General features: G+C 41.8%; 1 protein-coding gene across 1 annotated transcript; it reads right to left on the bottom strand.

Annotated features, from left to right (window-relative positions):
* Nucleotides 1–24,913, bottom strand: rpgrb (retinitis pigmentosa GTPase regulator b). Its single transcript, XM_061923518.2, has 14 exons — nt 24,786–24,913; nt 22,898–23,023; nt 22,716–22,808; nt 22,578–22,640; nt 17,473–17,631; nt 17,214–17,363; nt 11,203–11,361; nt 10,972–11,127; nt 10,773–10,897; nt 10,514–10,705; nt 7,059–7,245; nt 6,803–6,897; nt 6,650–6,709; nt 1–2,269 (listed from the first exon to the last, which is right to left on the bottom strand). The coding sequence occupies exons 1-14, from the start codon at nt 24,814–24,816 to the stop codon at nt 392–394; spliced, it is 3,474 nt and encodes a 1,157-aa protein (XP_061779502.1). The 5' UTR covers nt 24,817–24,913; the 3' UTR covers nt 1–391.

Raw genomic sequence — 24,913 nt, 5'->3', positions numbered from 1 at the left:
AAATGGTACATTTAAGAAGCAGGAGTAGTTTGATCTAATACACACAAGCAGTCTTGAGGGGCGGAGCTAAAGCTACTTTCACGCAGAAGGACGGAGAGAGCAAACATATTCCTAGAAGCACAGGACAAGGACTGATGGAGCAGTACAGTGCTGATACAAACGGGGGCTAGGATAACTAACACACATCTGGTTGGAGGATGACAAAATAAAAGTCCCACCTGCTGCTGATCAAACGTGTTCACCTTAAGAGCGCCAGCATGTGACTCCAGACTGACTTAGTGGCATTTATTAAACAGGGATTGTACGTCACATGACAAGAAAAGAACATTTATCACAAACTCCATATATCATGTACATTAGTACTGTGTGTACACTCAAAAAGAAGGAGTACTTATTTCAGGTTGAGGTACTGAGGTAGAACATCATCCCAGAACTCTTCACCTCCATGACCTTTGACCCCTGACTTTGGTCTCCCTGCTTTGTTTACACTTCTGACATCAGCAGACTTTTTCTTTTTGACAACCTCTTCTTCTTCTTCTTCTTCTTCATCATCTTCTTCTTCTTCTTCATCATCTTCTTCATCTTCTTCATCTTGCTCACTTTCTTGCTCTTCTTTGCTCTCTTCCTCATTATTTTCCTCTTCTTCGCCTTCTTCATTTTCATCTTCTTCTTCTTCTTCGTCCTCTTCTTCTACTTCGTCCTCTTCTTCTTCTTCGTCTTCCTCTTCTTCATCGTCTTCCTCTTCTTCATCGTCTTCCTCTCTCTCCTCTTCTTCACTTTCTTCCTCCTCGCTCTGCTCTTCTTTTTCTGTCTCCTCCTCCTCCTCCTCCTCCTCTTCTTCTTCAGTTTCATTTTTGCTTTCTGCTTCCTCAGTACATTCCTCCTCTTCCTCCTCCTCAACACTGCCCGCCGAAGACGCAGAATCTTCTTCTTTGCTGTCCTTTTCTTCCTCACTTCCATCAATTTCAGACTCTTCCTCTTCACTTTCTGATTCATGGCTGGACTCTCCCTCATTGTCCACAGTCTCTTCTGTGATAGTCCCCCCTTGGCTATCTTTCTTCTCTTTCTCACTTTCCCTTACAGATGTTTCATCCTCCTCTTCTTCTTCTTCTTCTTGAGCACTTTCGCCTTCTTCTTCGTCATCACTTCCTGACTTTTCATCTGGCTGAAGAGTGTTGCTGTCATCTTCATCTGTCACTTTCTTCTGACTGACCTCCTCCTCCTCGTCTTCACTTGCATTAGCACATGACTCCTTCTCGTCCTGGTCTTCCTCTTTCTCACTTGCATCTGTAGTTGATCCCTTCGCTTTCTGTTCTTCTTCTTCCTCGCTTGTTTCCGCACTTGATCTCTTCCCTTCCTGTTGTTCTTCTTCTTCTTCCTCGCTTGTTTCCGCACCTGATCCCTTCCCTTCCTGTTGTTCTTCTTCTTCTTCCTCGCTTGAATCCGCACTTGATCCCTTCTCTTTCTGTTCTTCCTCGCTTGTTTCCGCACTTGATCCCTTCCCTTCCTGTTGTTCTTCTTCTTCTTCCTCGCTTGTATCCGCACTTGATCCCTTCCCTTTCTGGTCTTCCTCTTCCTCGCTTGCATCTGTACTTGTCTGCCCATATTGGTCTTCCTCCTTCTGATCCTGAGTAACAGAGTCCTTCATTTGTTGTCTTCCTCTTTGACTTTCCGTGGCAGGACTGCTGCTGAGGCTTTGGTTAGATTTGCTGCTGGCTGATGGGGTGAGTCTGTCTGTGGTTCCTGGGTGGCTGAACGTCGCCACCCCCTGGACTAACAAAGCAGCTCCAGCAAGTAGGTGCAAACTTTGTGCTTCTTCACAGTTATTGGACTTGGCTTCTTTTTGGTTTTTCTCCTTCTTTGATGCTTTGGCATCATTGGAGGAAATATTATTGGATTTTGAGTTATTATTAACCTGAGGACTCCTTTCAAGTGCATCTTCTAAAGTGAAGACTGGTGACTGACTCGTGACTGTGGTCGGTTTGCTTTGACCTCGCATACGTTTTCCAGAACTTGCTTTACAGTCTGGTTCCAGTTTCCTGTCAGCATCAATTTGCCGACTCCTGAAGGCCCCTGCCTGGAGCTGCTGTCTGGATGGTGCCTTCCTGATGTCCCTGGGCTTCTCAGCATGATTCTCTTTGTTCCGCTTGGTCGTCATCATCTGCTGGGAGTGACTGCTTGGGCTCCTCAGAAGCTTGGTGGGTGCCTTTCCATCTTTTAGTGGTTTCTCTTTCTGAACGGTTAAAGTCTTACCATCCTTACCCTTCTTCTATCACAGGAACCAGAAGGCAAGAGGATAGAAAAGAGGCATGCATGAGTGTAGTAATGAAGTACAGAATAATGGACATTAAGTTTTATACCTGAAGAATAGGGTTCAGTGGTTCTCTTCTGGCTAAGTTAGTTAGCATGCTACTATGAATTTCAACTAATGATACAATGAAGAGCTGACAGGTGACAGCTTACAAAACACTGTGGCTGTGTCTCAATTTGTGCACTTACCGTACCCCCTCACACTGAGAGGTACAGTAAAATGCAGTGCACCGTCAGCACCCAGACATTGCAACCAAAATGGCCAACTTGGGATGGGAGTAACTCTAAATAACAATAGCCGAGCTGAGAATTAGTCTACAAAAGGAATAGCAGAAGAAGTGGGTTAATATTTCAATCATCATTTCCAGAAAGTTGCACATTGACAATGATCGATTTAGGACAGCACACAACATTTGCGCTCTCGGGAACAAAGTACACAGCATACTTGTTGAAGTGTACTGCATACTTCATAGACCTCCGATTTCGGGAGGTGGGCAGTGGGGGGTGGGGGCGTGATTGGGGGCGGGGCTAAGAGGGGAGGAGTATATTTACAGCTAGAATTCACCAAGTCAAGTATTTCATATATACAGGTAAAAGCCAGTAAATTAGAATATTTTGAAAAACTTGATTTATTTCAGTAATTGCATTCAAAAGGTGTAACTTGTACATTATATTTATTCATTGCACACAGACTGATGCATTCAAATGTTTGTTTCATTTAATTTTGATGATTTGAAGTGGCAACAAATGAAAATCCAAAATTCCGTGTGTCACAAAATTAGAATATTACTTAAGGCTAATACAAAAAAGGGATTTTTAGAAATGTTGGCCAACTGAAAAGTATGAAAATGAAAAATATGAGCATGTACAATACTCAATACTTGGTTGGAGCGCCTTTTGCCTCAATTACTGCGTCGGCGTGGCATGGAGTGGATGAGTTTCTGGCACTGCTCAGGTGTTATGAGAGCCCAGGTTGCTCTGATAGTGGCCTTCAACTCTTCTGCGTTTTTGGGTCTGGCATTCTGCATCTTCCTTTTCACAATACCCCACAGATTTTCTATGGGGCTAAGGTCAGGGGAGTTGGCGGGCCAATTTAGAACAGAAATACCATGGTCCGTAAACCAGGCACGGGTAGATTTTGCGCTGTGTGCAGGCGCCAAGTCCTGTTGGAACTTGAAATCTCCATCTCCATAGAGCAGGTCAGCAGCAGGAAGCATGAAGTGCTCTAAAACTTGCTGGTAGACGGCTGCGTTGACCCTGGATCTCAGGAAACAGAGTGGACCGACACCAGCAGATGACATGGCACCCCAAACCATCACTGATGGTGGAAACTTTACACTAGACTTCAGGCAACGTGGATCCTGTGCCTCTCCTGTCTTCCTCCAGACTCTGGGACCTCGATTTCCAAAGGAAATGCAAAATTTGCATGGTTGGGTGATGGTTTGGGGTGCCATGTCATCTGCTGGTGTCGGTCCACTCTGTTTCCTGAGATCCAGGGTCAACGCAGCCGTCTACCAGCAAGTTTTAGAGCACTTCATGCTTCCTGCTGCTGACCTGCTCTATGGAGATGGAGATTTCAAGTTCCAACAGGACTTGGCGCCTGCACACAGCGCAAAATCTACCCGTGCCTGGTTTACGGACCATGGTATTTCTGTTCTAAATTGGCCCGCCAACTCCCCTGACCTTAGCCCCATAGAAAATCTGTGGGGTATTGTGAAAAGGAAGATGCAGAATGCCAGACCCAAAAACGCAGAAAAGTTGAAGGCCACTATCAGAGCAACCTGGGCTCTCATAACACCTGAGCAGTGCCAGAAACTCATCGACTCCATGCCACGCCGCATTAACGCAGTAATTGAGGCAAAAGGAGCTCCAACCAAGTATTGAGTATTGTACATGCTCATATTTTTCATTTTCATACTTTTCAGTTGGCCAACATTTCTAAAAATCCCTTTTTTGTATTAGCCTTACACAATATTCTAATTTTGTGACACACGGAATTTTGGATTTTCATTTGTTGCCACTTCAAATCATCAAAATTAAATGAAATAAACATTTGAATGCATCAGTCTGTGTGCAATGAATAAATATAATGTACAAGTTACACCTTTTGAATGCAATTACTGAAATAAATCAAGTTTTTCAAAATATTCTAATTTACTGGCTTTTACCTGTATATATATAAAGAAGAAATACTTGACTTTCAGTGAATTCTAGCTATATATATATATTTATTTTATTATATATATTATATATATATATATATATATAAATAAAAGAAATACTTGAATTTCAGTGTTCATTTATTTACACATATACACACACATAACACTCATCTACTCATTGTTGAGTTAAGGGTTGAATTGTCCATCCTTGTTCTATTCTCTGTCACTATTTTTCCAACCATGCTGAACACCCTTTCGCAGGTACCCAGAAAGGTTTCGAGTACCACCAAAAAAACGGAATCTCTGAAGACAGTATAAAAATCTGTGTTAAAGGTGTACAAATACTGTTTGTATAATAAGCATGTTATTTTTTTTTACAAATAAGGGTTAAGAGTTCAGTACTAAAAAAAAAATAAAAGAATGTGGCTTAAGTACAGTTTTTTAACTGAGCTGCTGCATTTTTTGGTTGGGTTGTTTATTTATTTTGAGTAACTTCTATACATTTCTAAAAGGGGAGGAATGTAATAGTGATCTATGTTTGTCTGTTGCCATCTCCTGGTGAATGTTGGCTATAGCGTACTGGAGTTACTTTTTGGTTGGCCAACGATTTACGTGGTGTTGCGCACCTGACGTCACTCAGGTCCGCATGGAGCTGGAGGGGGCGTGGCTTCCAGCGCCGCCTGAATTTCGGGAGTTTTTCGGGAGAAAATTTGTCCCGGGGGGTTTTCGGAAGAAGCGCTGAATTTCGGGAGTCTCCCGGAAAATCCGGGAGGGTTGGCAAGTATGGTGTACTGACAAGTTTGAATTGAGACACAGCCTTTATGCAAAGAATGCACAAGTGTTGCCTGGGGCCCAAGTTTGGCCCACAACTTGTTCTTTTTATTGGCCTGTGACACATTCTAAGAATACAACTAACAATTACTATCAAACGTTAAAATAAGAGCAAACAGACATAGTAAAACTTAGAGAATTAGTTAAATGATTGAACTAACAACACTAATGATAATATGCTTCGTCACCCATAGCACAAAGCTGACTCGCAGGCTTACCGTATTTTCCGCACTATTAGCCGCACCTAAAAACCACAAATTTACTCAAAAGCTGACAGTGCGGCTTTTAACCCGGTGCGCTTTATATATGGATTAATATTACGATTCATTTTCATAAAGTTTCGATCTCGCAACTTCGGTAAACAGCCGCCATCTTTTTTCCCGGTAGAACAGGAAGCGCTTCTTCTTCTACGCAAGCAACCGCCAAGGTAAGCACCCGCCCCCATAGAACAGGAAGCGCTTCTTCTTCTACTGTAAGCAACCACCCGCCCGCGTAGAAGAAGAAAAAGAGCGCGGATATACCGTACGTTTCATTTCCTTTGTGTGTTTACATCTGTAAAGACCACAAAATGGCTCCTACTAAGCGTCAGGGATCCGGTTCATGAAAAGACGCAATCTCTCCATCCGCACACGGATTACTATTTCACAGCAACTGATATTCCTGTGAACCGCACTGTGGATACAACGGGAGCACGTACGGTGAATATTCGCACCACAGGGAATGAGAAGTCATCCTTCACTGTGGTTCTAGCTTGCCATGCTAATGGCCAGAAACTTCCACCCATGGTGATATTCAAAAGGAAGACCTTGCCAAAAGAGACCTTTCCAGCCGGCGTCATCATAAAAGCTAACTCGAAGGGATGGATGAAGAAAAGATGAGCGAGTGGTTAAGGTAAGTTTAAGTTTACGCGAAGAGGCCGGGTGGCTTTTTTCACGCAGCTCTGTCCATGTTGATATACGTATGTTTGTGATTGCACATTTGCGTACATTTTGGGAGTGAACAGAGTTGTTAGAACGCTGGTTTTTAATATATTATTAAAGTTTGACTGACCTATCTGACTGTTTTTTTGACATTCCTTTAGCGCAGTTAGATGCAACTTACAACACGGGGCGGCTTATAGGTGGACAAAGTTTTGAAATATGCCGTTCATTGAAGGCGCGGCTTTTAACCCAGGGCGCCTTATGGTGCGGAAAATACGGTACATAAATATACACCTTTGGTTTTAGTGTTTAAACAACACTTGAATATCAAAATGATCCCTGAAATCTATGATTTTCTCTATGCACACCTCGGTGAAAAAAAGATTGTACACCCCTGCAGTATTTATAAATACATTGACTGTATACCTTGTGAACTGGAGAAAGTATAAGGGTTTTATTTCCAGGGTCCATCTTCATCACATGTGTCTATGAGCCAGAGACAAGAGACAAGAGGAGACATGAGCAGAGCCAGCACAGTTTAAAACACAATCAATTGGCAGGTCGGGGGGTCGATCTTACCATGTTAAGAAAGTTGGTGGTTTCTCCCAAACCTTTCACGCTGTCTGTGTCACTCAGGCTCTCCACAAGGTTGTCAGACTTGCCACTAGCCAGTTCTAATCACACACAACACAACATGTTACTTTGACATTCTAACTATAAGAACCATGAGGATTGTCGCCAGAGAGATGAAAACATTATAGAAAACAATAATCCATTCTGCCACCGGTAGAATATTCGGAGCACGTCTATTAAGTCAATGAAGTGAGGTAGCTACCCTTGCTGATCGACCCAGCGTTTCCGTGTTGATGAGCGCTATGGAGCACCTTTCTGCGGGCCGGCTCTGATGAAGGCGGGCTGGGTGAGATGGCGTCGCCGGAGACAGGAAGCGGTGGTTGCAGGTAGCCTGATGTCATAGTGTTTAGCGTACTGAACATGGTTCCAAACTGGTCCGGTGATTGTTCCTTTGAGGGGGAGGCGGTTGAAAAATCACAAAATGTCAAAACCAATGTGTTACAGAAGGTACACTGGAAGCCCTCGGGCAGGGGTGTCCAAACGTTTGACTTGGCGGCCGCATTGGGCTAAAGAAAATGTGGACGGTCGCCAAAAGCTGACTGCATGTAAAGCAGTCCTTCTCAATTAGTGGGGCCCTCCTCACAGGGCGCGGCGCAATGCCAGAGGGGGGGGGGGGTTTGACCCCCCCACATCTAATATGATGAAGCGTATGTGTCATGTCTGTGTAATCATGTTTTGTTTAGTTATAGGACTCTTTAGTTTCTGTCTTTTCACTCCCTTGTCTTGTTTCCATGATTACCCCATTAGTTTCACCTGTTCCACGTTTGGACTCATTGTGCACTCTTGATTGTCACCATAGCAACCCATTAGTTTTCACCTGTCACGTCACGCACCTGTTTCACGTCTTGAGTCACGCACCTGTTTTCGTTAATCATATCTGTAGTATTTAAGTTCAGTGTTTTTCAGTTTGTCTTTCGGACGACCTCACCACATTTATGCTCTGTCCATGCCTGACACTTCTTTCCATGTCCATTCTTCATGCAACTATTTTTGTCCAAGCCAAGTACGTTTTTGTTCCATGTTTATAGTCTTTTTGGTTTCATAGTTTGTTCTCCGCCATTGTGCGTATTTTTCGTTTGTACTTTTTGCTATAGTCTTTTGGTTTCATAGTTTATTCTCCGCCACTGTGCGCGCTTCTCCCGTCCAAAAGCAGAACCTAGTAACTCACTTCTAGCTGATTTTGATAAAACAAACGAAAACCAATCTATTTTATATTAAAGTCCCATCCATTCACAGAGATTTGATTTCTGCTTTGTTGATGTTAATTGGTATCCGCAATTCCAGCCTGCAATTTTCGTTCAGAATGTTCAGCATATCACCTAGTAACTCCAAAATTATTATCAGCTCAGTTTTGACCAAAATTGAGTTACTGGGTTTTGTCTTTGGACGGGAGGCTTTTCGTTTGCACTTTTTTTTGATATAATAAATAAATCATGTACCTTCATTCCCGTCTCACCCGTGCCAACTTTCCGTTGCATCCCGGAAAAGCAAACACCCAAGAGCAAGTCTTGACAGTATGTAGCACTTGGCTTCACTGTAACCACGGTGGAAGACGAGGAAAGGCCGGTGTGTGGTTTCCACTAATGTTAATAAGCTTACAATGTTTTGCAAAGGTATAGTTACAACAATTTTATAGACAAATTATACTATTTATAGTCACGGTTAAGAGTGGGGGGGGGGGGGGGGCGCAAAATATTTTCTTCTTCCTGGGGTGAAGGGAAGGCCTAACATAAAATATTTGAGAAGCACTGATGTAAAGTAACAATATATATGGACACATATATATATAGCTTATACAAGTATACATATTTGTATTTAAATATAGAAATATATTTAAAAAAAAAATATATATATATATATACACACATACGTGTATATATTTACATATATAGATATTTATATATAGATATATATATACATACATATTGTATTAATGTAATGGATATATAATTAATATAATTGGATTATTAGAGTATGTGAAAGTTTGACTCCTACTTTGTTTACTTCCGTGACGACCTCATTAAAGTTTGGTAAATAAATCAGAAATTTAAAGCAGCTAAAATGCACCAAACATAGAGAAGTGTGGAGAGAATGTTTTGCATTTTTCGCATTCTGCATTGTAAAGGATTTAAATTGATGTAATTTTGAAAAATGTATATCGCATGGATTTTTTTTTGTCTTATCCACAATGTTCCATGAGTAGGTTGTGTTATGCGCAGTGTTGGGACTAACGCGTTACTGTGTAACGCCGTTAGTTTCGGCGGTAACTAGTAATCTAACACGTTATTTTTTATATTCAGTAACTCAGTTACCTTTACTACATGATGCATTACTGCGTTATTTCACGTTATTTTTTTATGTAGTATCGGCTAGAAACAGAAGATCTGAGTGTGTTTTATTGGAGCGTTGCAGTGTCGTCCTTCTGATTCTTCTTGTGTCACAAGCCGGAGGCGCGCTCTGTGTGTGTCTGGGTGTGGGTGTGGGGAGGGGAGGAGAGGCGACGGGGGGGCGTGTTTGTGTTTACTAACAACGGAGCCGCAGTCCAATGTCTTAACATGGAGATATTCTCACTTCTTTTCTTTTGTCGAGCACAAAGAAAAGAACATTTTAGTTAAATGTAAGTTGTGTCTTGGATCAAAGATCCCGTCTACTGCCCAAAACAACAATTCAAATCTGCCTGGTTAGGCTCTGTGTATGTCACGTGTGCCTTCCTTAGGTGAAGCCAGGTTTACAGCTATGTTGTTATTATGCTGTTTGTTACTTATGTATGTTATGTTACAGCTATTTAAAATAGTTTTGTCAATTTGTTCTGGCCTGAAACAAATTGGCCCTTTAAAACATATCTTTGTCTTTGTGCGTTGAATGTAGAGCACATTGCTTAGCAGAGTTCAGTGATGCAAATGCATGTCAAGTTGATCAACACATTGTATTATTCTCCAGTGCAATAACAGTACTGAAATGAAGGCTAAAAGGGCATTAATGAGAGCTTTCAAAAAAAAAAAAGAAAAAAAAAAAGGAACTAAATAGTTACTTTTCACAGTAACGCATTACTTTTTGGTGTAAGTAACTGAGTTGGTAACTGAGTTACTTTTGAAATAAAGTAAATAGTAACTGTAACTAGTTTTCAGTAACTAACCCAACACTGGTTATGCGTGACCTTTTGTGTTGCCTTTTTGTAATGGTTGCAGGTTTTTTGCACTGAGTGGGAAAGGTTGTTTGTATTGGGTCATATAAGTAAACGCTTCAATATTAAATTCATGGTCATTGATCGCATTTATTGACGAAGTCCACTAGCCTGATCCCTGCAGCTATAGCCGCCCTTAACAGCAGGCCCGGCCGACCTGTCTGACAAGCCTGTAAATGTGTGTTAGTCATGTATGATGTCTTTTTGTTATTTTTTTTTGGTGTGATGTGTAATGTCTAGTGTTTAAATGTACGGCAGTGACAATGAATTTCCCCAAGGGGACCAATAAATCTAATCTAAAAAAAATGACGGCAAAGTTATAGCAATTAGACCGGCAGATATTCAAAATTAAGCTGGACTCACCCCGCGGGCCTGATTCCCTAAAAAAACCTGTGACATCTTGCGGGCCAAAGCAAGTACGGGGAGTAGCTTGGACACCCCTGCCCTAGGTCGTCACAATTTAATGAACACACCCTCTCCCTCCGGCGGACCCGGGCTGGGACGCTGCGTTGCAAGGTGGAGGTGTCTGTCGTGTCTCCCAGTAGCTCCACATATGGCCTCTCCAGGTAATCCTCTGCCACATCGTTGTCTTCCAGCAACACGTTCCTGTGGCTCGCATCCCTGGGTCGAGCCAGCACCACCATATGACAGCCACCGCAAACAGCCTGCCAACAACAGCGTCATGAAGCAATTGAAACAAACGTGCAACTCAACGTGAAGGCAAACACCCACTTCCTGGACGTGGCACTTAAGGAAGCGTGGACAGAGAGTTGGCTTGAACTGGTTTGTGAAGTTTTCTTCTCCCAGACCCAGTTTTCCGTGTCTCCCGTCGCCAAATGTGTAGAGCAGACCGCTGTCTGACAAAAGCAAAGAAAAAAACCCCAGAGTCACTTCCCATGATGAACTGGAAATAAGCAAAGGTGTCAGAGACCTGTGATGACAGCTGTGTGGTTTTCTCCGCACGCCACTTGGGACACTCTGCCTTTCTTAAAGTGCTCTATTGGGCGTGGTCGCGGGGACTCGAATATGAATGTCCCGTGGCCGAGCTGACCGAACTGACCCAAGCCAAAGGTGTAGATGCCGTTCTCTGTTATGGAAGGATAAAAACGGGTTTTGGTACAACTCAGTAGTCCTCAAACCACATAACTGAGATGTGTCCTACCTGTGATGGCCACTGTGTGCCCACCACCACAGGCCACCTGAGTGACAGGATCGGGGATGGTCTTCAACAGCTGAGGGACTCGATGGCGGGGCAGCTGGTCTGTTCCCAGGCCCAGTTTACCGCTGTCACGTTCCCCAAATGTGTACAAAGCTCCATCCTCTGGTGGTCCCAAAGGTCCGATAGAGCATGAAAAACAGCATATTATTCAAATGCTGACAGTTTCCAGATGTTCTAGTGTAACAGTGGCTATCCTGCACGGTCCATGAATTGACTAACGTGGACCCCGACTTAAACAAGTTGAAAAACTTATTCGGGTGTTACCATTTAGTAGGGGTGTAACAGTACACAAACATTTCGGTTCAATACGTACCTCGGTTTAGAGGTCACGGTTCGGTTCATTTTCGGTACAGTAAGAAAACAACAAAATATAAATGTTTTGGTTATTTATTTACCAAATTTGTAAACAAATGGCTTCATCCTTTTAACATTGGGAACACTATAATAATTCTGCCCACGTTAATCAACATTAAAATGCCTCAAGTTGTTGCTCAGATTAAATAAAATGACAAAACTTTTCTTCTACATATAAAAACATATCTGCCAACTTTTGAAATCAGAAAAACCTAGTAGCCAGGGTCCAGGGGCCGCAGGCCCCGGTAGGTCCAGGACAAAGTCGCAAAATGATTGATTGCATTCAGACAGGTTAAAATGTTGCTAAAACCATCACTTTTCTATCAGTCACAGTGACTTTTCAAAACAAAAATATTACAGCAAAAATCATATGGGTTGATTGACATGTTTATTCTGTAAGCTAACTTCAATAGTTTGAAATTATTTTGACAGTTAATGCCAGTTATCCTGTCAACCTTTCACAAGACTTCAATTTGTTAATTGAAAGTATAAACAGTATAAACACTTTTTACAGTAAACAAATGGTAAAACAGTACTAAACAATTCCATTAAAAAAAAAATTGGTGTCATTATTAACTTTCTGTCCAAGCTTGTATAATCTACTGCCTTGTTCAATTGTAAAAAATATTCTGTGCCTAAAATTCACATTTCTATCACAATTATCATACTGTAAACATGGTAAGCTAACTTCATTAAAATTAATAGTCCTGTCAATAGCATGGAATTACAATTCAAATGTAGTTTTTTCGTAAGCCTTTCAAAAGAATTCAAAATATGAAAAATTAATGAAAATTAATTTAAGCCATCAGACACTTGAAAAGTGGCACATCACATCTCTAAAAAGTTAAAAAGTTAAAGTACCAATGATTGTCACACACACACTAGGTGTGGCGAAATTATTCTCTGCATTTGACCCATCACCCTTGATCACCCCCTGGGAGGTGAGGGGAGCAATGGGCAGCAGCGGTGGCCGCGCCCGGGAATCATTTTTGGTGATTTAACCCCCAATTCCAACCCTTGATACTGAGTGCCAAGCAGGGAGGTAATGGGTCCCATTTTTATAGTCTTTGGTATGACTCGGCCGGGGTTTAAACCCACAACCTACCGATCTCAGGGCGGACACTCTAACCACTAGGCCACTGAGTAATCATTTTAACTTTTCAACAGAAATAGCACTGCAAAAATATTAAGGACATACTTCTGTATTTTGGTAGTTATGCTGTCAACATTTAACAAGATTTCTTCAACTTGGACTTGAAAGCATAAATAGTATAAACACTTTTAACAGTATAACAGTACTAAACAATTCCAATAGATAACATTGGTGTCATTACCTTTTTGTGGCTAAAATCCGAAAAACGTTGAAAGTTTTCCACTTGTATCGCTAGCAACGGCATTAGACTTGTGTTTTTTTGTCCCAACGTGGTCTTTTACATCGCTAATTCCTCCGTGTCCGATCGAAAAATCTTGTCTGCACAAGGTGCAATTCGCGTAGTTTTCACCCTTTTTGGAACGGATAATTATTCCCGGATAGGCTTTTGAATATTCTTCACGGAATGACTGCAGTTTTCTTTTCGGTTTAAGACTCGTTTGCGATTTTTCTCCGGCTGATTCCATGATCGTTCGCTCGTTTGGAAACAATGGCAACTGGTGCCTCGTGCTTGGCAGCGGTGCTATAAATAGCCTCGCGCATGGCATTCGGAATGGCTCGACGGGAAGTTACGGGAAGCAGTGTCGATTGTCATTGTTGTTACGCGATTCCGTGAATAAAACTTAAAAAAAAAATTTTTTTTTTAATGAATGAAAAACCGTATTTTTTATCACTGCAACCGTAACCCGGAATAGGTTGATGAAAACCGTACTAATTACGGGAAAACCGGAGTAGTTGGCAGGTATGTAAAAAGTGCAACATTAAACAGTTTCAAGTCAACTCATCATGCTTAATTTATTACAGCATTTGGGAAGCCTGTAGTTGATTTTTATTATGTAAATGTTGTATTTTTATCAACATGTGATAGCAGGGACCCTGCCATTCAAAACTAGGCTGCTGCATTACTAATGATTAATGTAACTATAGCTGAAAAAAAATGGTACAATAGCAATAGAAGAGACTATTCATCCCTGAACACCATGGAGTTCATGTAGGCTTAATGATGCACTTACATTATTATATAAACTATCAGAGACAGAAACTCTTCATTTAACATAATGTCCTTTTTTGCTGCTTCAACACAGCTCAATCAACACAGAAAAAGGTCAAGTGAAATTAAAGCTGCAAGCAGCGTTGGTCGGGCCCGCGTATTTGGCAGGTGCTAGTCCTAAGTGTCCCAATACTTTTGTCTACTTTTAGTCTGAAGTGTCCCAAGACTTTTGTCTAGTGTACCTACCTTGTCTGCATTGTGTGGGCACGTTGGTGCTTCCTGCTTTTAAGCAGCCATCTTAAAAAAACAGCAGCGCAGCGGGTCTTTGAAGGGTCATAAAATCAAAACCGGAGCAGGTATTAAAACTCTGTTCTGTTACTTTATACACAAGGGTTTAATCTCTCTCCTGTGTTAGTTTGAAGCCGAAACGACAAACGCGCTCAGAGGAGATAGATTTTGAAGGAAGGTGACCGGTTTTTACAAAAAATTTGTTTTGATGGGGGAATAGCAAACTTCCTGTTGATTTTTGCTGGGGGGTGTCAATTTATGAAATGTAGGTCTAAGTGAGACCTACGAAGACGTTTTTGTTTCATGTCTCTCCGACCTTTCCAGTGGGAGTTACAGGCAGTTTTGTCATTTTTTTTCTTCCGAGGAGCAGTTTTTTCTGCGTTTTATTCAAAAATTGCTCTAGAGCGCAATTTTGAGATTTGGGGTTAGGTTTTTTTTTTTTTAGATCGTAATTTTTCAGCCTTCCCGGTAAGGTCTATTCAGGTGTACTGGAGAGGAGGCTACGCCGGATAGTCGAACCTCGGATTCAGGAGGAACAGTGTGGTTTTCGTCCTGGTCGTGGAACTGTGGACCAGCTCTATACTCTCGGCAGGGTCCTTGAGGGTGCATGGGAGTTTGCCCAACCAGTCTACATGTGCTTTGTGGACTTGGAGAAGGCATTCGACCGTGTACCCCGGGAAGTCCTGTGGGGAGTGCTCAGAGAGTATGGGGTAACGGACTGTCTTATTGTGGCAGTTCGCTCCCTGTATAATCAGTGTCAGAGCTTGGTCCGCATTGCCGGCAGTAAGTCGGACACGTTTCCAGTGAGGGTTGGACTCCGCCAAGGCTGCCCTTTGTCACCGATTCTGTTCATAACCTTTATGGACAGAATTTCTAGGCGCAGTCAGGGCGTTGAGGGGATCTGGTTTGGTGGCTGCAGGATTAGGTCACTGCTATTTGCAGATGATGTGGTCCTGATGGCTTCCTCCGGCCAAGATCTTCAGCTCTCACTGGATCGGTTCGCAGCCGAGTGTGAAGCGACTGGGATGGGAATCAGCACCTCCAAGTCCGAGTCCATGGTTCTCTCCCGGAAAAGGGTGGAGTGCCATCTCCGGGTTGGGGAGGAGATCTTGCCCCAAGTGGAGGAGTTCAAGTACCTCGGAGTCTTGTTCACGAGTGGGGGAAGAGTTGATCGTGAGATCGACAGGCGGATCGGTGCGGCGTCTTCAGTAATGCGGACGCTGTATCGATCCGTTGTGGTGAAGAAGGAGCTGAGCCGGAAGGCAAAGCTCTCGATTTACCGGTCGATCTACGTTCCCATCCTCACCTATGGTCAAGAGCTTTGGGTCATGACCGAAAGGACAAGATCACGGGTACAAGCGGCCGAAATGAGTTTCCTCCGCCGAGTGGCGGGGCTCTCCCTTAGAGATAGGGTGAGAAGCTCTGTCATTCGGAGGGAGCTCAAAGTAAAGCCGCTGCTCCTCCACATCGAGAGGAGCCAGATGAGGTGGTTCGGGCATCTGGTCAGGATGCCACCCGAACGCCTCCCTAGGAAGGTGTTTCGGGCACGTCCGACCGGTAGGAGGCCACGGGGAAGACCCAGGACACGCTGGGAAGACTATCTCTCCCGGCTGGCCTGGGAACGCCTCGGGATCCCCCGGGAGGAGCTGGACGAAGTGGCTGGGGAGAGGGAAGTCTGGGCTTCCCTGCTTAAGCTGCTGCCCCCGCGACCCGACCTCGGATAAGCGGAAGAAGATGGATGGATGGATGGATGGATGGATCGTAATTTTTGCCAGTCCTGATGTGTGCGTTCAGTTTGGTGAGTTTTGAAGCATGTTAAGGGGGTCAAAAAAAAGTGACTGTTTTTAGTACTTTTTTGTCTTGAAGGGGGAATTGCCAACTTCCTGTTGATTTTTGCCCGAGGATATACAATTATGAAAACTAGGTCTAAGTCAGACCTACATAGAGGTTTTTGTTTCATGTCTCTCCGACCTTCCTAGTGGGAGTTACAGGCAGTCTAGTTTGTTTTTTTCCTAGGGGGCGCTAGAGCACAATTTTGAGTTTTGAGGTTTGGTTTTTTGATAAAAAGTTTTGCCGTATATTACTGATGTGTGTGTAAAATTTGGTGAGTTTTGAAGTATGTTAAGGGGGTCAAATTACAGCGCAAAGTTGCGGAAGAATAATAATAATAAAACCTTACAAATTCAATAGGTCCTTATGTCCCATTGCATAAGGACTCCCACAGGTCCTTATGTCCCATTGCATAAGGACTCCCAAAGGGAGTCCTTATGCAATGGGCCATGCGGGCCCTAATAACAGACAGACAGGGTTTTGCTGTCCGTAACACACAAACACACACACACACACACACACCGCAAAATGAGCTAACGTTACGCTAAAAGCGAATTACCGTACCCTTCACCTCAAGCCAGGACTGCGAGCGAGCTGAACTGCCTTTTATATTTCTAGAAGGTCAACAGGCACATAGTGTTGTTACTAGTAGTTGACTGGGCGGTGTTCATTATCATTTGGGGAGAGTCCACTGCCTGATGATTACCTGCTAAACGCTAAGCACTGACTACATGCGCTCTGAATACGCACTGCTGATTGGCTGTTACCGCTCTGTGTGTAACCAATCAGATGGTTGTGTGGGTGGGACAATGCTGGGTGTGTGTAGAGGACTGACAGAGACAGAGGCATAAGGAAGTGGAGGCAACTATCGTATTTTTCGGAGTATAAGTCACACTGGAGTATAAGTCGCACCTGCCGAAAATGCATAATAAAGAAGGAAAAAAGCATATATAAGTTGCACTGGAGCCCGGCCAAACTATGAAAAAAACTGCTACTTATAGTTCGAAAAATACGGTGCTTAATATGTTTGTGTGGAAACTCGTTCGGTACACCTCCGAACCGAACCGAAACCCCCGTACCGAAACGGTTCAATACAAATACACATACCGTTACACCCCTACCATTTAGTGGTCAATTGTACGGAATATGTACTGTACTATGCAATCTACTAATAAAAGTTTCAATGAATCAATCCATGCTGGGCTCGAACCCGGGTCCAACAATCGGCAACAGTTGACAGGTATTGGAGCAGTGCTAGCCAATGAGCTAAAAGCCATGGGCTATCAACTCATTGTCCAACAATGCTCTTAGTACTGTCACACAGCTGTTACATCAGCTCACCTGTCACATAAGCGGAGTGGTAATACCCGCAGGATACCCATTTGATGGGCTGTCCGGCACTGACTTCCTGTGGCAGGCAGGCATGGCTCTCCTTCCCTAAGCCAACTTGACCTTCTGAGTTGTCCCCCCACATGAAGAGCTCACCACTCTCTGAGACAAGCAGATGGAAAAAAAAAAAAAAAAAAAAAAAGGCTCTCCATGCGTCATTGCAGCCGAAGCTGCCATTAACACCTGACATGCGTGGCCTCGAGTGTCTCACCAGTTAGCGCCGCCGACGTGTTTGAACCGGCAGCGAGCATTTTGATAGGCCCACAAGAGTCGAAGAACTCCAGTCTCTGAAAGGATGTTCTCTCCTCGGTGTCGCCGAGCCCCAGTTGACCCTCGCTGTTGCCGCCCGCGGCGTACACAATCCCCTGAGCTAGGACAGGAAAAAAAAAAAGGGTGAAAAGAAAGCGCCAGGACTATTGGAAAGAGATAAACCAAGCTCTACAGGATATTTTCAAAGGTGAAATACCCCTTGAAAGTAAGACTGTGTTTTTTGGACATGTACCTCAGGACTGGCTGAAAAAAGATAAACACTTCATGAATGCCTGTAAAAAGACCATTACTAGGAAATGGATATCCCAGGAGAGCCCAACTTTGAAGCAGTGGATGGAAATCACAATGGACATATATCAAATGGAGATCTGAACAGTGAACATTTATCTATGAAAATATGAAGATGCTGTTGATAGTGTGTTTGACGGATAAGCAGCTTGAAGGAGATACTGTAGAAGTCTGCTCTCCAAGGCAAATGCTGTACTGTACTCCATAAAACTACTGCAGTTGTTTATAATATATTGTTTTTATCCAATATTTAATATCTAAAAGATTGTTTTTCTTTTTAAAAGGCATGTTACGTGTTAAAATTGTGCTGTTTTGGGGGGCCAAGCACAGATGAGACTATTTCAATTAATTTCAATGGGCAATGCTGTTTCGCAATACTAGTTTTTCCAGGTACAAGCTGCGTCATTATAAATTGGAGAAATTTACTTCACACTGGGAAAACTGGGTCAATTATGTCCCGCCCCATAAGCCTGACTTTAATTTCTCGAATTAGTGATTGTACGGCTTAAAAAATATGAAAAATTAAAAAAATTACTTCCTATATATATATATATATATATATATATATATATATATATATATATATATATATATATATATATATATATATATATATATATACAGTGGGGCAAAAAGGTATTTAGTCAGCCACCAATTGTGCAAGTTCTCCCACTTAAAATGATGACAGAGGTCTGTAATTTTCATCATAGGTACACTTCAACTGTGAGAGACAGAATGTGAAAAAAAAATCCAGGAATTCACATTGTAGGATTTTTAAAGAATTTATTTGTAAATTATGGTGGAAAATAAGTATTTGGTCAATAACAAAAATTCAACTCAATACTTTGTAATATAACCTTTGTTGGCAATAACAGAGGTCAAACAATTACTATAGGTCTTTACCAGGTTTGCACACACAGTAGCTGGTATTTTGGCCCATTCCTCCATGCAGATCTTCTCGAGAGCAGTGATGTTTTGGGGCTGTCGCCGAGCAACACGGACTTTCAACTCCCTCCACAGATTTTCTATGGGATTGAGGTCTGGAGACTGGCTAGGCCATTCCAGGACTTTCAAATGCTTCTTACGGAGCCACTCCTTCGTTGCCCGGGCGGTGTGTTTGGAATCATTGTCATGCTGGAAGCTTTCATCTTCAAAGCGCTCACTGATGGAAGGAGGTTTTGGCTCAAAATCTCACGATACATGGCCCCATTCATTCTTTCCTTAACACGGATCAGTCGGCCTGTCCCCTTAGCAGAAAAACAGCCGCAAAGCATGATGTTTCCACCCCCATGCTTCACAGTAGGTATGGTGTTCTTGGGATGCAACTCAGTATTCTTCTTCCTCCAAACACGATGGGTTGAGTTTATACCAAAAAGTTCTATTTTGGTTTTATCTGACCACATGACATTCTCCCAATCCTCTGCTGTATCATCCATGTGCTCTCTGGCAAACTTCAGACGGGCCTGGACATGCACTGGCTTAAGCAGGGGGACACGTCTGGCACTGCAGGATTGGATTCCCTGTCGGCGTAGTGTGTTACTGATGGTAACCTTTGTTACTTTGGTCCCAGCTCTCTGCAGGTCATTCACCAGGTCCCCCCGTGTGGTTCTGGGATTTTTGCTCACCGTTCTCATGATCATTTTTACCCCACGGGATGAGATATTGCGTGGAGCCCCAGATCGAGGGAGATTATCAGTGGTCTTGTATGTCTTCCATTTTCTGAAAATTGCTCCCACAGTTGATTTTTTCACACCAAGCCGCTTGCCTATTGTAGATTCACTCTTCACAGTCTGGTGCAGGTCTACAATTCTTTTCCTGGTGTCCTTCGACAGCTCTTTGGTCTTGGCCATAGTGGAGTTTGGAGTTTGACTGTTTGAGGCTGTGGACAGGTGTCTTTTATACAGATAACAAGTTCAAACAGGTGCCATTAATACAGGTAACGAGTGGAGGACAGAAGAGCTTCTTAAAGAAGAAGTTACAGGTCTGTGAGAGCCAGAGATCTTCCTTTTTTGAAGTGACCAAATACTTATTTTCCATCATGATTTACAAATAAATTATTTAAAATTCCTACAATGTGAATTCCTGGATTTTTTTTTCACATTCTGTCTCTCACAGTTGAAGTGTACATATGATGAAAATTACAGACCTCTGTCATCATTTTAAGTGGGAGAACTTGCACAATTGGTGGCTGACTAAATACTTTTTTGCCCCACTGTATATATATATATATATAAATACACACACACACACAGTATATATATGTTTATATTATTTTATCTGTGATGAGGTGGCGACTTGTCCAGGGTGTACCCCGCCTTCCGCCCGATTGTAGCTGAGATAAGCTCCAGCGCTCCCCGCGACCCCGAAGGGAATAAGCGGTAGAAAATGGATGGATGGATGGATATTATTTTATTTTATTTCTGATTATTATTATTAGGGTTAGGGTTAGGCGGATTGGTGCGGCGTCTTCAGTAATGCGGACGCTGTATCGATCCGTTGTGGTGAAGAAGGAGCTGAGCCGGAAGGCGAAGCTCTCGATTTACCGGTCGATCTACGTTCCCATCCTCACCTATGGTCATGAGCTTTGGGTTACGACCGAAAGGACAAGATCACGGGTACAAGCGGCCCAAATGAGTTTCCTCCGCCGGGTGGCGGGGCTCTCCCTTAGAGATAGGGTGAGAAGCTCTGTCATCCGGGAGGAGCTCAAAGTAAAGCCGCTGCTCCTCCACATGGAGAGGAGCCAGATGAGGTGGTTCGGGCATCTGCTCAGAACGCCACCCGAACACCTCCCTAGGGAGGTGTTTAGGGCACGTCCGACCGGTAGGAGGCCACGGGGAAGACCCAGGACACGTTGGGAAGACTATGTCTCCCGGCTGGCCTGGGAACGCCTCGGGATCCCCCGGGAGGAGCTGAACGAAGTGGCTGGGGAGAAGAAATTCTGGGCTTCTTTGCTTAGGCTGCTGCCCCCGCGACCCCACCTCAGATAAGCGGAAGAAGATGTATGAATGGATGGATTATTATTATTAATAATGTATTATTGTTTCTTTTTTCTTTATTCAATTGATGTATTTGCAAATACTACTTTGTTTTTCTGCGGTTTCTTTCTTTTTTGGGGGGGGGGGGGGGGTTGTGTGGTATGGTTGGGATATAAACAAAAAAAACATATTTTGACATTTAGGGCAGACAACAGATATATGATGTATGTGAATATGATGTAATGGCATACCTGCCAACTTTTGAAATCAGAAAAACCTAGTAGCCAGGGTCCAGGGGCCGCAGGCCCCGGTAGGTCCAGGACAAAGTCCTGGTGGGGGGTTCAGGCCGACGCAAAATGATTGATTGCATTCAGACAGGTTAAAATGTTGCTAAAACCATCACTTTTCTATCAGTCACAGTGACTTTTCAAAACAAAAATATTGTAGCAAAAATCATATGGGTTGATTGACATGTTTATTCTGTAAGCTAACTTCAATAGTTTGAAATTATTTTGACAGTTAATGCCAGTTATCCTGTCGACCTTTCACAAGACTTCAATTTGTTAATTGAAAGTATAAACAGTATAAACACTTTTTACAGTAAACAAATGGTAAAACAGTACTAAACAATTCCATTAAAAAAAAAATTGTTGTCATTATTAACTTTCTGTCCAAGCTTGTATAATCTACTGCCTTGTTCAATTGTAAAAAATATTCTGTGCCTAAAATTCACATTTCTATCACAATTATCATACTGTAAACATGGTAAGCTAACTTCATTAAAATTAATAGTCCTGTCAATAGCATGGAATTACAATTCAAATGTAGTTTTTTTGTAAGCCTTTCAAAAGAATTCAAAATATGAAAAATGAATGAAAATTAATTTAAGCCATCAGACACTTGAAAAGTGGCACATCACATCTCTAATGTAATCATTTGAACTTTTCAACAGAAATAGCACTGCAAAAATATTAAGGACATACTTCTGTATTTTGGTAGTTATGCTGTCAACATTTAACAAGATTTCTTCAACTTGGACTTGAAAGCATAAATAGTATAAACACTTTTAACAGTATAACAGTACTAAACAATTCCAATAGATAACATTGGTGTCATTACCTTTTTGTGGCTAAAATCCGAAAAACGTTGAAAGTTTTCCACTTGTATCGCTAGCAACGGCATTAGACTTGTGTTTTTTTGTCCCAACGTGGTCTTTTACATCGCTAATTCCTCCGTGTCCGATCGAAAAATCTTGTCTGCACAAGGTGCAATTCGCGTAGTTTTCACCCTTTTTGGAACGGATAATTATTCCCGGATAGGCTTTTGAATATTCTTCACGGAATGACTGCAGTTTTCTTTTCGGTTTAAGACTCGTTTGCGATTTTTCTCCGGCTGATTCCATGATCGTTCGCTCGTTTGGAAACAATGGCAACAGGTGCCTCGTGCTTGGCAGCGGTGCTATAAATAGCCTCGCGCATGGCATTCGGAATGGCTCGATAGGAAGTTACGGGAAGCAGTGTCGATTGTCATTGTTGTTACGCGATTTCGTGAATAAAACTTTTTTTTAAATATTTTTTTTTAATTAATGAAAAAACATATTTTTTATCACTGCAACCGTAACCCGGAATAGGTTGATGAAAACCGTACTAATTACGGGAAAACCGGAGGAGTTGGCAGGTATGTAATGGATAGGGATGTCTGATGCTGGATGTCAATAAAAATAAAATGAAAAAAAAAACAAAGAAAGTGCCAGGGAGGCTGGAAAAGATCATATGATGCTGACCTGTGCAAATGAGCGAATGATTTCTTCCACAGGCTACAAGACGCACCTTCTGGGATTTCAGAGCTGAATGCACACAAACACAACACATTATATCTTGTATTTGGTACATGCACACTAAACACTTTATTGAAGGCAAACCTTTGACACAGGTGGGCTTGTTCACAGTCACTTTGGACCCCAGGCCGAGCTGGCCCCAGTTGTTGCTGCCAAACATGAAGAGTTTCCCATTTTCTGTGAAGACAAACATGGAATAACCTTTTAAACCAGTATAAAAAAATAAAAAAATTCTCAATTGAATATATTTGCAAGAAAACAGGTACCTGTTATTAGGGCGGTATGTTCGTCCCCGCATGCTATTTTGTAAGGGATGTCGTTTTTTAACCAAAATTTACTGGGAATATTGTCAGCAAATTTACTCTTGCCAAATGTGAAAACTGCTCCCGAATCTGCAAGATAATGTGGACAGAAACAATACGTTTGTTTTTTTCATTGGCATTGTAAAATATATAGTAAGAACAAATACGTACTAATATGTAAACAAAAGTATTTGTTTCAACGTGATTTTGTACCAGGAAAGTATTTCAATGAAAAATGGCACTGAACAAGTGAACATGACATTATTAGCAAATAAGGCACTGAACATGACATTATTAGCAAATAAGGCACTGAACATTACATTATTAGCAAATAAGGCACTGAACATGACATTATTAGCAAATAAGGCACTGAACATTACATTATTAGCAAATAATGCACTGAACATGACATTATTAGCAAATAAGGCACTGAACATGACATTATTAGCATATAAGGCACTGAACATTACATTATTAGAAAATAAGGCACTGAACATTACATTATTAGCAAATAAGGTACTGAAAATGACATTATTAGAAAATAAGGCACTGAACATTACATTATTAGCAAATAAGGCACTGAACATTACATTATTAGCAAATAAGGCACTGAACATTACATTATTAGCAAATAAGGTACTGAACATTACATTATTAGCAAATAAGGTACTGAACATTACATTATTAGCAAATAAGGTTCTGAACATTACATTATTAGCAAATAAAGTACTGAACATTACATTATTAGCAAATAAGGCACTGAACATGCCATTATTAGCAAATAAGGCACTGAACATTACATTATTAGCAAATAAGGCACTGAACATGACATTATTAGCAAATAAGGCACTGAACATTACATTATTAGCAAATGAGGCACTGAACATTACATTATTAGCAAATAAGGCACTGAACATTAAATTATTAGCAAATAAGGCACTGAACATGACATTATTAGCAAATAAGGCACTGAACATGACATTATTAGCAAATAAGGTACTGAACATTACATTATTAGCAAATAAAGTACTGAACATGACATTATTAGCAAATAAGGCACTGAACATGACATTATTAGCAAATAAGGCACTGAACATGACATTATTAGCAAATAAGGCACTGAACATTACATTATTAGCAAATAAGGCACTGAACATGACATTATTAGCAAATAAGGCACTGAACATGACATTATTAGCAAATAAGGCACTGAACATGACATTATTAGCAAATAAGGCACTGAACATGACATTATTAGCAAATAAGGCACTGAACATTACATTTTTAGCAAATAAGGCACTGAACATGACATTATTAGCAAATAAGGCACTGAACATGACATTATTAGCAAATAAGGCACTGAACATTACATTATTAGCAAATAAGGCACTGAACATTACATTATTAGCAAATAAGGCACTGAACATGACATTAACAAATAAGGCACTGAACATGACATTATTAGCAAATAAGGCACTGAACATTACATTATTAGCAAATAAGGCACTGAACATTACATTATTAGCAAATAAGGCACTGAACATGACATTATTAGCAAATAAGGCACTGAACATTACATTATTAGCAAATAAGGCACTGAACATGACATTATTAGCAAATAAGGCACTGAACATTACATTATTAGCAAATAAGGCACTGAACATTACATTATTAGCAAATAAGGCACTGAACATGACATTATTAGCAAATAAGGCACTGAACATGACATTATTAGCAAATAAGGAAGCGTTCAAATGTGAGCGAGCGTACACTACTCGCCATTGCCTGTAAGGACGACTTTTTTTTTTTACAGAAATGAGTGCTTAAAGGAAATGTGAAGCGTTTTATTTACCAGGAATCTCCTCCTCCGCCTCCCCTGCCATCTCTGCGGCACTTTAATCCGCTTTGCTCGGCGTCATTTCAGTCATGGGCGTGCTGGCGTCCCTCTTGTTTGCCACCGGACAAGCCGGAAGTCAACAC

The sequence above is a fragment of the Nerophis lumbriciformis genome, linkage group LG28, assembly GCF_033978685.3.
Source record: "Nerophis lumbriciformis linkage group LG28, RoL_Nlum_v2.1, whole genome shotgun sequence".
Classification (NCBI taxonomy): domain Eukaryota; kingdom Metazoa; phylum Chordata; class Actinopteri; order Syngnathiformes; family Syngnathidae; genus Nerophis; species Nerophis lumbriciformis.
This window is presented reverse-complemented; position numbering and strand designations above follow the sequence as displayed.

What these genes read in the sequence shown, in the direction of transcription:
- rpgrb (XM_061923518.2), bottom strand. Translation starts at nt 24,816, where the DNA reads ATGGCAGGGGAGGCGGAGGAGGAGATTCCTG. An exon ending in ACATACCGCCCTAATAACAG is followed by an intron (nt 22,809 to 22,897) that starts GTACCTGTTTTC and finishes TTGTCTTCACAG; the next exon opens with AAAATGGGAAACTCTTCATG. An exon ending in GGGTCCGCCGGAGGGAGAGG is followed by an intron (nt 7,246 to 10,513) that starts GTGTGTTCATTA and finishes TCCCCCTCAAAG; the next exon opens with GAACAATCACCGGACCAGTT.